The sequence below is a fragment of the Haliotis rufescens genome, unplaced genomic scaffold (genome assembly GCF_023055435.1).
Source record: "Haliotis rufescens isolate VD_foot unplaced genomic scaffold, xgHalRufe1.0.p SCAF_10, whole genome shotgun sequence".
NCBI classification, from domain to species: Eukaryota; Metazoa; Mollusca; class Gastropoda; order Lepetellida; family Haliotidae; genus Haliotis; species Haliotis rufescens.
The window spans coordinates 27,047,877-27,060,588 of record NW_025963780.1 but is presented as its reverse complement, the minus strand read 5'-3'; the positions used below and the strand labels follow the sequence as shown (position 1 = coordinate 27,060,588).

General features: G+C 44.3%; 1 protein-coding gene across 2 annotated transcripts; it reads left to right on the top strand.

The window, feature by feature from the left end:
- Positions 1–654: 654 nt before the first annotated feature.
- Positions 655–10,473, top strand: LOC124151963 (ankyrin-2-like). Of its 2 annotated transcripts, none has more exons than XM_046524672.2 (2): positions 655–744; positions 8,278–10,473. In XM_046524672.2, the coding sequence occupies exon 2, from the start codon at positions 8,332–8,334 to the stop codon at positions 9,697–9,699; it is 1,368 nt and encodes a 455-aa protein (XP_046380628.2). In that variant the 5' UTR covers positions 655–744; positions 8,278–8,331; the 3' UTR covers positions 9,700–10,473. The 2 variants fall into 2 exon arrangements, with proteins under 2 accessions (XP_046380628.2, XP_046380629.2); XM_046524673.2 differs by lacking the exon at positions 655–744 and adding an exon at positions 4,426–4,457.
- The last annotated feature ends 2,239 nt before the right edge of the window (positions 10,474–12,712 follow it).

The window sequence follows — 12,712 nt, the reverse complement described above, 5'->3', positions numbered from 1 at the left end:
CCGCCCGGAGAGTGGAAGGTCCGGGGTTCGATCCCCGGCCGCGTCATACCAAAAGACGTTGAAAGATGGTACTTGTTGTTACCCTGTCTGGCGCTCAGCATTAAGGGGCTAAAACAAGGACTGGTCGGCTCGGAGTCAGTATACCGTGTCTGAGTGGCGTATTCATGTTAAACTGCGGCATGGTATCTCAGTGAGCTAGCACTATAAATCGGCATTAGTCCGGACTAGTACAAGCAGACACACACACACACACGTGCATGCACGTCGCTATATAAGTGCAATAATCTTGGACGCGACGTTAAACCCAATTTCATCTCACCTGACTATCTGAGGCATGCTACCCGGACAACTGGTTGTGTACATTAGGGACATCACCTGTGTTGACCGACGGGTGGATTTGTGTACATGCAGTCAACATGAAGACACCATATACTTCAAACCAGAATACGCAGTTCTAGCTAATGCTGTGTGTGTGCATGTCGACGTTTATATTTCAACAACATGACGATCAAAGATACTGATTTCATAGGTTTTTTCTCTGTTCGTACTGACACAATGAGGCGTGCTCCATGTATTGTATAACAGGGGAGGTGACAAGGTCAGGCAGCTGTTGAAATATAAATACATGACCTTTCACCTTTGCTCTCTGTGGAAAGAAGCTTGACACAGATCGTCGCATTTCTGACCAGGCACCCAATGGAGACTGTACCGGATATTTACCTCGAAAAGATTTACCTCAAACAGGTAAATAGTTATAGTTTCATCTGACACGTTTTCAAGTTATATTTTATGCACGTTGACGTATCTGGTGCCCTTTGCGGTGACATAACTCATTTCATTCAGGCTTCCGTGCATGAGAGTGTGGAAGGTTGTTCAAATGATTTCGCTTCTTGTGCATAGCATTCACAACATGAAATTGCATATACATGTGCCCCTTCGTGTTTGAAGGGGGCGCGGGTGGCCCAGTCGTCTAAGGCGTCGCGATTCGCTATGCAGAGTTGCGTCCCTTGCACGCCAGAAACCTATGATTGTGGGTTCGAATCCCGGTTCGCCCCGATTATGTTTGTAGGTTTGTCAGCACCATACCCGTGCTCGTGGGTTTCATCGAATTGTAAACGCCTGAGACCTGCATCACTTCGGGCTTTCCTCCCACATTAAGCTGACACGCCGCGATATAACTGGAATAATGTTAAAAGCCGCGTTAAACCCAACTCACTCTCTCATGTTTGGAAAAATGTATTTTGGGAATTGTTGGATTCTGTGCCCCAAGGCGACATCACATAGGGGAAATGATATTGGCATGTGGTACTATACCTTTATGTGCCAAATGTGAGGAACGTACTATGCTCATAAAATGACGAATTTCCTTGTTTTCCAAACGGTGCTGAAACATAACGGAATGAATGTTATTCTATGTGGTCAGTTGGTACAGGTTTGAAATAACGTAAATAAAAACGACCACGCATCAACTGTTTCCATAAGTTTTTAAAATTATGCATTATGATAGTATTATTTACACATAAACTCACATGCATAAGAAACGCCGCCAAACAATTTTCTGGTCTAAAACAAAACAGACGCAAAATTTATTATTTATTATAAAAAAAACAATTATTCATAAACGGTATTTGAAAATAACAATATAAAAAACCATGCACTTAAAGTTCTGCAGACACGTTTATCACGCTGGGTTCACTGTCCAGTATTCGATCACAACCGCAGAATCGACGTCGATCTCTTTTAAAGTCCCGTGCTACACACATGGCTCAGTATCGAATGTGACCCCCTCCAGCAACGATGCAGGCCCTCATACGACGTCGAACTGAGTACACGAGTCTCCTGACACCCGATTAGGGATCCTATGCCATCTTCCTGCAGGGCAATTGCCAAGGCATCCCACGTTAATGGCGGCTGTTGACGTTTCCGAATCCTGCGTCCGAATCTGGGCGATAGGTCCGTTGACCTGGCTAGCCTAGCCACTGTAATACGGTCACGTTGTTGGCGTTCAGAAAATCGCTAGTGACTCGAGCTGTGTGAGGGGTGGCGTTGTCCTGCTGAAACGGCGTCCGTGGGTGTCGTTGCAGGAAAGGCAGTACCACGGGCCGCAAAACCTCATCAATGTAACGACGTGCAGTGAGATTTCCGTCGATGGTGACCAGATCTGTCGTCTGGTCCCCGCAGATACTACCCCAGACCATGACACTACCACCTCCATGAGACCCCACTTCTTGGTCGGTTCACCACGTCGTCGGTAGATTTGAACTCGCCCATAAGACTTGAAAGCTGGCACCTACTCTCGTCGCTGAAGAACACTCTTCGTCAATTCCTCTGCTGCCACTGCTGTACAGTCCTGGCCCATCTCAGTCTGTGACGTAGGTGTAGAAACGTTAACGCCATGCCCTTGAAAGGTAGATAGGCACGGAGACCATACAGGCGGAGTCGCCTAGCAACGTTCCTCCTGCTGACTGGATGTCCAATGCTGTTTGCGGGTGATGACGCCACAGATAGAAATACCGGTCATCCTGTGGGGTCGTGACCTTGGGTTTTCCACTCCTCAGCCTGTTTGCAGTACTGCCAGTTTGCCTGTGACGTGTGACAAGTCAGGCGACGGTGTACTTGAAGCAGCCCATGATCCTGACAACGTGCCCCTGTGTCGATCCCATTTGCAACATACCAATGGCTCTCTCCCTCTGCTCTGCCGTTAGTCGAGTTTCATGTGATGAGAGAGGACAATCCTGCTCATGTTTTATACCAGAACTTTGTGCACATTTTGCATTTGTAAATTCACTTTTCTCGCAAATCACGTGTAACACGTGCACATGTTCACAAGGAATAGGTAAGTTGCATTCCAGCTATGTGTTTCCAACTGTGTTCGTGCTGTTTGGCAAATTTGTTGAAAACTGACGACCATTATATTTTTGGTGGCGTTTCTTTTGTCCGGAGGCTTATCTCTGGAGTTCTAGACGTTTGGTGGTGATGGTGTATGTGTGTGAGTGTGTGTGTGTGTGTGTGTGTGTGGGGGGGGGGGGGGGGGGGGATGCGGTCGGTCGGGTAGCCTAGTGGTTAAAGCGTTCGCTTGTCACGTCGAAGACCCGGGCTCGAAGCCCATTACTGGTGTCCCCCGCCGTGATATTGCTGGAATATTGCAAACAGCGGCGTAAAACCATACTCACTCACCAACTCTGGTGAGAATACGATTGGAATATATTGGACACACTTCAGTATTATCGATAGTGTTTATATACATTGTAACCGGACATAAACCTAAGTGGAGAGATAATCCCAAATTACGCAAGTGCTACGCTGTGACGAGGAGAGGGCGTGATAGTGGAGTTGAGGAGGAGGGGGGGGGGGGGGGGGGGGGGGGGGGGGGGCTACTGGAGTTCATGTGTTCTCAATCTGATACATGTGCCTATTAATGACACAAATAGACCATGTTTATACCAAGCAGAGGCATATCTATTTGGACCCATGTTTTCTGTTGACATCCAAAGGGAATTCAGTTTTTCATGTCTTACAGAATGAATTGCAGGGATTGAGACCTCGAAATGTGTTTTATACTTTTCAAAAAATTATCCATAGAGAGTCATTGTACAACTTTTTATTGCCATTTAAAATCTGCCGATAATGTTTTGATTCTACTGTCCAGTAGATACTAACTTGCCCTTCACTTAGCAAATAATTTAGTTCTTAATGTTTATGAGTCTGTGCTTCATTTATCATTGTATCCCTCATTTCCAGAGAAATATCAATAATTATAATGATATACCAGATGTTGCACTGATACAGGAAACGCCAATGGATGTGTTACATAAATATTCAGGTCAAGATGTTACCTATAATGCCACAACAAATAATTGTTGTTGTTTTTACTTTTGAATGTTATGCATCACCATAGAAAGAATGCCTTGAATATATTATACAAAAAGTAGGTTGATTGCAATGGATCCTACATAATAAAATACTATGCATATTCAATACATTATTAAAATGTACTTAGTAAATATGATATTTACAATCGTTCTTTTTGTGGTAAATAAGTATATCTGGCAAATGTTTTTCATGTAACAAACAACAAAGGGGTTATCTTTTTTCCATCTACTGGGAAGAAATATGCTCAGGTTTTGGAACGTCGCTTTGCTAAAATGTTATGGCATGCTTTGGCCACGCGCGAAATAAAATCAACGATTTATAACATCTGTGTAAACTTTTCGTTATAAACACAAAAAACTACAGTTGAAAACAATGGTCATGTTTGTAATCTATCCCAGTAAGCGGATGGGCCTTGTCACAACATTGTAATAATAAATAAAACAATGTAATTACTGGACAGAGTGAGTGAGTTGGGTTTAACAGTATTCCAGTTATATCAGGGCGTGTCAGCTTAATGTGGGAGGAAAGCCCGAAGGGATGCAGGCCTCAGACGTTTACCACTTCGGTGAAACCCACGAGCACGGGTATGGTGCTGACAAACCTAGAAACATAATCGGGGCGAACCGGGATTCGAACCCACAATCATAGGTTTCTGGCGTGCCCAAGGGACGCAACTCTGCACAGCGAATCACGGCGCCTTAGACGACTGGGCCACCGTGCCCCCTTACTGGACAGAAACAGGATCACTATTTTTACAATACATTGTGTTTGCATCATGGGTACTACTCATTTTAAAATGGGATTTAGTTAAAATTGGATGAATTTCTTATGTAAGGTACAAAAGAAGTTACCCATCTGCCTTTTATGTAAGGTATCAGGAATCAAGAATTTTCTTGTACAGAACACCCTATAAGGGCAGGGTCCAACTATCTAAACATGGCGGCAAAAGAACGTATAGGTCGAGTTCCATGATCGATAAAAAAATAACAAGAAGAGGTTTTGTTGTGAATTATAATATAATCTAGTAAGGGTGAAACGATACACCGATATTCCGATGCATCGCGATACTTGACCCACGATAGGATATACGATAAACGTGTGCCCATCTATCGATACGCCACGATACGAAACGCAAATCCCAAGTACAGCGTTTCCTCGCTATTGTGCCTTTCAATAAACCGCTAACTTGGTTATAGTTCAGGTTTTACACTGACAGATGTACATATAACACCGAAAATACCAGTCAGCAAATCCGAACTGAAGTACGCAATTCAATACCATTATGATACCATCTTTTTATTAAAACGTGTTCATTGTATATCTGGATTTGTGTTTGCAATATATTTTATTAATCTTATTCAAAATTTCCTTTAATATTGTTTTCATTAAGTTATGTGAAATCGTTTGTGAAGAGATACAGCAACCACGGTCAGATTACCGCTTTGACGCATTGAAACGAACTTAAGTTGCTAGAGCATGGATACATATATTAAAAATGCCATACTTTGACTCGTTAAAATTCATATTTGTGGCAATTTGGCTAATATATGTCAACATAACGTTATCGCAATCCAAATACATGTAGCTCGGGAAGTCCCTAGGGTGAGTGGTCAAATTGTTCCATACGTAAAAATATCCTGCAACAGCTATCACCAGTACCAAAATGCTACCCCACACGTTCTCTGCCGTCACTTCGAAACAAGTTAAACTGACTTCCATCAGAAAACAGCACTCGACGCGAATTTCTCAATTTGCCAGCGTCGAACCTGCCTCGCCCATCGCAGCCTCAGGCGTCGACATTGAGCAGTCAGTACCAAATCTTCGGAAAAGAACGATACGCTCGGATTCCAGCAGCACGGAGTCGTCGTAGTACTGTACGTTGGCTAATGGGATGTCCCAACGCTGTTGCTGCCGTCGCCGTCGCCGTTACGAATCTGTTTCGCAGGTGAATGTGCCGTATCTGACCGTCTTCCAGTGGTGTTGTCACTCGGCGTCGTCCGGTTCTAGGCCTGTCCTGTGTCCCCCCTGTCTGCCTGCGCCGTTGAATCAGCCTGGCTACTGTCAATGATGTACAAACAAACCTTCTGGCAATTTTGGCCTGTGTTGCCCCCATATCGGCCATACCGATGGCTCTCTCTCTCTCTCTCTCTCTCTCTCTCTCTCTCTCTCTGCTCCTGTGACAGTCGTGGCATTTCTTTTGTGTGCTTTCATCACGTGTGGTTATACCCTGCAGACGAACGAATTTATGCAACTACCATGCACGTGCAGTTTATGCCATAGGCGGAAAACCTGTTTCACCATTTGTTTGTCACCGCACGAGTGCCGTCACAGGCGGCGCGTTCGGGTGAGGTGTTGATTGGTACCTGTTCCTGGGCAGTCATATTCCCAATACCAACTTTCCACTAGTTATCGCTGTTTTTAGGAAAATTACAAATTGCCATCCTTTACTTTCTTTTGCCACTTAGTTTATGTGGGAATAAATATACTATAAACATGAGAGGTAGATATATATGTTGTACATTATATACTCACACGCAAAAGAAACCCAAGTGGTTTAAAGCAAATAGGTAACAAATAAGGAACCATAAATTGATTTTTAGCATGTAGTGAAGCCTGATGGTGTTATCAATATTTTTGGTTGCATTTTGGAAGCCCCGAGTAGAAACGCAACATAAAAAACTAACCGCCAAAACGCACCATTTCAATGAATATATATAGGTATCATGCACCCATTTCTCGCGAAACCGAAAATGCACGAACTGTCACGAACTGTAGTGGGTATAAAACTGGGGCCGATTCTTGGACCTACCACTCCTTGGTCAACAATGCCACGCCTAACTCAAATTCAGAGAAACCAGGCTATCGGACGTTTGGAAGCTGGAGTGTCTGTTCAAGATGTTGCCCGTCATTTCAACGTTAACACAACCACAACTTACCGTCTCCTGCATCGATACAATGCTACACAGACCACAGATGACCTTCCTCGGAGCGGTCGTCCTAGGGTCACCACACCTCTACAAGATCAGCAGATTACCCGTCAACACAAGCGTCATCCGTTCCTAACTGCAAGTGAAAGTGCTCGACAGACCATAGGAACACATAATCGACAAATAAGCCGGGACACTGTGATCCGACGTCTCCGTTCCAACAACATCAGATGTTGCCGACCAGCACGTCGTCCTGTCCTCCATCCAAGGCATCGACAAGCACGACTTCAGTGGGCACAGGGTCATCGCAATTGGCGTCATTGCGAGTGGAGGCGTGTCATCTTCTCTGATGAAAGTCGCTTTTGTGTCTCCCATGCAGACAGAAGAGTCAGAATTGGGCGTCGTCGAGTTGATCGTTTCGCTGACAGAAACGTTGTGGAAAGGGATCCATGGGGTGGTCCTAGCGTCATGATATGGGCAGGGATTGGACTTAATGCGAGACTTTGACCCATGTGCTTTCTGAATATTGGTCAAGGTCGGGGACACGGCGTCACTGCTCAGCGGTATATCGACCAGGTGATCAGACCCCACGTTGTTCCATTTTTTGCGCAACATCAACAACACATGTTCCAGCAGGACAACACTCGTCCCCATGTTGCCAGAGCTACCATGGCCTTTCTGCAACAACACAACATCCGTGTTCTACCGTGGCCAGCCCTCAGCCCTGATCTGAACCCCATCGAACACTTGTGGGATGAGGTTCAAAGGCGTCTGCAAAATGTGCGCCCAGTCCCTACAACTGCCGATGAACTACGCACAGCTGGAGGATCCCTTGGGCCTTCACAAATCGTCTGATCCACTCAATGTACAGGAGATGTGTGGCAGTGATCAATGCTAATGGTGGTCACACCAGGTATTGACTGACATTTTGGGTATTGACCCGAAACTGTGTAAGCCCTTAACATTTGAAAAAACAATTATGTCATCTGCCTTTTAATCCATTAAACTGTCTTCAGTCAATTTTTTTGTCAATCTTGACCTATTAGTATTTCTTGTCTTTACTGTTGAAAATAAATAACATGTATACTGCATACTCGACTTGCGTTTCTTTTGCGTGTGAGTATATATGGAGATATTACATATTATTTTCATTCATAGTGTATAAACATTTATATACATGTATATCATGAGGTGGCTGGCAGCGTAACTTTAATAATGTAGATTCTGTATAGATAAGACACAGTAGACAGAGTAGAAAGTTAAGGTCATATCTAGATGTGGTCTATATGTGTGTGTGTGTGTGTGTGTGTGTGTCAGTGTCATTCATTTATCACTATTTGATAGTGATTAATAAACATATGTTCATTATATAGTCGGAATCGTAAATCGACTCTGCTTTAAGCAGAGATTTCTATTCGATATGGAAAGGGTTTTGTTGCTTTATTATTTACTAAGGTATCACTCTCTATGGTTTCAGGACTAAGGAAACAAGCTGTCATAAAAGCAGTGTAGGCACCAACACGATGGCTCTATGAAGGGTTTCAAGATTCTTCTACCTTTGCACACAGCAGAGTCGAGCGATGATGAAGATGAGGCTGGTCTCACAGACACATCTCAGAAGAAGGAACCACAACCGATCTGTGAACAACACCAACATGGTCAATATTACTCACCACAGACGCGCAAACCTGTTCGCGCCACAGAAAGCGAACAGGAAGCCCTCATTCGCCATAGGAGACTACGCAGGGGTGATCTGGTTCGCGGTGTAGCAGGTGGTGATTGTGAAGCAGTTGAACGATGCCTTGGCTGCCTGAAGGGAGTTGAACAACAGTCACATGCATTATTCATTGCTGCTAGAACTGGAAATAAAATGATGTTTGAGTTGTTGGTGGACTATGATTTCAAGCCTAGCATGGCTCTTATGCATGGCCAGACGCCACTGCACTATGCAGCGTATTATGGGAATATCAACATTGTTGAACTGCTGTTGAGGCAGTGTCATGCAGTTTCCGTTAGAGATGACATGGGCCACACCCCTCTCCACTATGCTGCTGATACAAAACGGGACAACAGAGATATGCTCGTGTATCTTGTTGAGACGTTTGGGAAAATGTGTCGCAAAAACGTCAAGGGGACGACGCCTGATGTCGTCAATGACGTCACTTGCACAGGAACCACGCCCTTACTGGCAGCTATTTCGAGGAATAATGTCGATCATGTGAAATGTCTATGCGAGCTTGGAGCCGTGCCTAAGTTTGAAGACTGTCGCATGGCTGTGTTGAAAAAGGATTGTGTCATTCTAGCTTATATTGTGCAGAGGAACGCTCCTCTGATGCAGGACCTGTCCCCTTCGTGTTCAACGGGGAACGCAACGGTGGAAGTTATCCAAACTGACCACCTAAACACGTGGTCAAACACACAGCGAGATATCACACTGAAAACACAATCGACCACTCAAACCAATGGATCTGATGACATTAACACGTCGGCATCGGGAATGTCGTGTCGTAAACATCAGAAAGAACAAACCGACCATTCAGTCGCCATGCGAGCAGACGACAACCATCTCCGAGCTGACGACAGCCTGTTACATTTGGCCTGTGGCATTGTCGAGCCACACATTCGCACCGAAATCATCAACGTGCTTTTCGAGGGTGGATATAATATATCCAAAGATTTCACATGGATTCTGGATTCTGAGCTCCCAGTGTTCACGGGTTGTGAGGGGGGTGCATTACGTCAGTCATTTTTAGAATATGCGAATGTTCGATCTCTTCAACGACTCTGCTCTCTAAGAGTCCGTCATCTCTTGGGCCCATCCTTGTCTTCATCTGTGCATAGACTCCCAGTGCCCGAGCCTATCAAGGATTTGATCCGACTGAAGTACCACACCAAGTAGACTATACTTACATTTAGTCTTAGGAATATAGTTATCCCATTTAAAAACTGATCTACACATTGTAGGTTTATGTGAAACCTTTGTCCAGAAACAGGTAATTTCATTGATTTTCTGTTCGGATTTCGAGCATTCGACAGCGTACGTAACAAAAGGAAACGACTAGGTCGATACAGCGGAGGGATCACAGAATTTATTAAAGATCACAGAATTTATTAAAGATCACAGAATTTATTAAAGATCACAGAATTCATTAAAAAGCACAGAATTTATTAAAGTTCGTTGTGGAAGTACCATGGCTAAACTGTTGGTGTATTGTCTAGTACACGTGAAAACCACATAATGTTCTGATACTCATCCTGCAAAGCCAAATCGGGGCGGAAGAACCTGGATGTTGTTGTGGGCCAACAAACCTGTGGTTAATCTTGCGGTATGGGGTCGAGCATTGTCATGCTGGTAAATGACGTTTTGACGGTTCGTGAATGGAATGACGAGAGGTCTGATGATTTCATCACAGTAACGTCGCGCTGTGAGATTGCCTTGCACCTGGATGGGATCGTTTCTCCCACTGTTCGAGATGCCCGCCCATACCATAACACTCCTATCACCAAATCTGTCCACTTCCTGCACGCAGTTCGGAGCTTACTGGTAAACATTTATTGATGTAAATAATCGAGTCTGGGCCAGACAATCCAATGAAAGACATCATGAGCATCGATCCACGCGATTGGGATACGATGACATGCATCAACCAAGTCAGCGAGCCTGACCACCCGATCCCGTTAGCTACCTCTTACCACAAGCATAGTCGCCTTTTACGGCAAGCATGGATTCCTGAAGACCTATTCTACCCCGGATCTTCACGGGTCTACTTGTTATTAAAGTAATTGTTCCCTGTATGTGAAATAAGGGCCTTGATAATGAAGGTGCTCATTAACTGTTTTCATGACGTCCGTCATACAATGTTGGCGAGTAAACCAACATGGGGGTGTTTGAATAAAACTTGTTAGATCTGCCAGCGGGTGTCGTGAAGTATATACCCAACATCACAAAGATGTAAAGCCCATTTCAACGAATGCACTACCAAGTGTGCTACATGTCCTTGATATTTTTCTCGTGGCGTAGAGGTCGGTCGGGTAGCCCAGTGGTTGAAGCGTTCGCTCGTCGCGCCGAAGACCCGGGTTCGATTCTCGACACGGGTACAATGTGTAAAGGCCATTTCTGGTGTACCCCGCCGTGATATTGCTGGAATATTGCGATAAGCGGCGTAAAACCATACTCACTCATTCGTGGTGGTAGAAAATACCGCTCATTGAGTTTGTTTGTTGTTAACACCACACTCAGCGATATTCACGCTATATGACGGCGGTCTGTAAATGATCGAGTCTGGACAAAACAATCCAGTGATTGATATCATGAGAAAGTTCCGAGGTCATCGGGGAAAGATGACCGGCACCGAGCCTGACCCATTGAACCTAGGATGTCAGCGAGCTATTTGAATCAGGAATTCTCATGAGTTAATTAGTGTGAATACCAAATAGTTTTTCCATAAAATATACACTTGTCTAGACTAAAATGTATGTTTGTTAGCATAACATTCAAATAATAAGTCTGCATGGATACATATAGAGTGAGTGAGTTGGGTTTAACGCCGCTTTTAACATAATTCCAGTTATAACACGGCGTGTCAGCTTAATGTGAAAGGAAAGCCCGAAGTGATGCAGGTCTCAGACGTTTACCACTTCGGCGAAACCCACGAGCACGGGTATGGTGCTGACAAACCTTGAAACATAATCGGGGCGAACCGGGATTCGAACCCACAATCATAGGTTTCTGGCTTGCCCAAGGGACGCAACTCTGCGGCGCGTTAGACGACTGGGCCACCCGATACATATATAGAATCAGTCCGTAGGGATGTCGGTGTATATAGTAAAGGACATATTTGAGATTGTGTACATGTTGTGAATATACCACGTTCATGCACATTGACTCTGTTCCTCTACAGTGAGTGAGTGAGCGATTATTGTTTTTACGCCGCGCTCGGCAATATTCCAGCAATATCACGGCGGGGGACACCAGGAATGGGCTTCATATATTGTACTCGGGATTCGAACCCGGGTCTTCGGCGTGACGAGCGATCGCTTTAACCACTAGGCTATCCGACCGGCCTCTTCCTCTACAGACTGTCTTTGTGTTGCAACCATTGTAGAACGTAAATGGAGAATGTTCAAATTATAGTCATCCAATATTTTAACTCCAGATTACAATATTATCAAGCCGCCTCCGTGGTCTAGTGGATAGAGCGTCTGCCCGAATAGCGGTCAACGTAGGTCACTGGGTTCGATCCACGGCCGCGTCTTAAAAAACGGCATTTATTTTTTTTTCCTGCTTGGCGTTCGTCATTAAGGGGATAAAATAAGCGGTGGATGGTTTGGAGCCAGTACACTGGGTCTGAGTGGGATCTCCATGTTAAGCTCGACAGTTAAATCCCATTTCACCTCACCTGTAATATTATTAATAACAAGGAATGATAAAATATAGTGCCAAAAGATCTTTCATTCGATGTTGCAGAATCGCTTCGAACAAGAGCATCATTCCAGATTCAGCCTTTTACAACATAAACACAAATCCTCTTAAAAGTGGGATTAAGGCATTATTCATTCCGTGATTAAACCTGACAAGCGATTAGTACTTAATTGCTTCTAACAGTCACATTGAAGGCGTGTCAATGTTTCAAAATCCTAGACGAGGGCGATATAAAAATCTGACACAAGCCCCGATCATGCGTAGCGAAGCAAAGCGGGATGGCAGTCAGCTGCCTAAAGGCTCTCCTGCGTTAATCTGACCCTCCTCCAGCTTTGATTTATAATTTAGAATTATTTCATGCTTCGTAAATCCTTTAACACTATATTGTTTACTTTTGAATAAATAATATTACCTACAAATGATTGCTTTTGTTTTGTCGCAAACGAGTTCAAACTAGTCAGAATAATCATAATATTATGTCTGTTTCTTT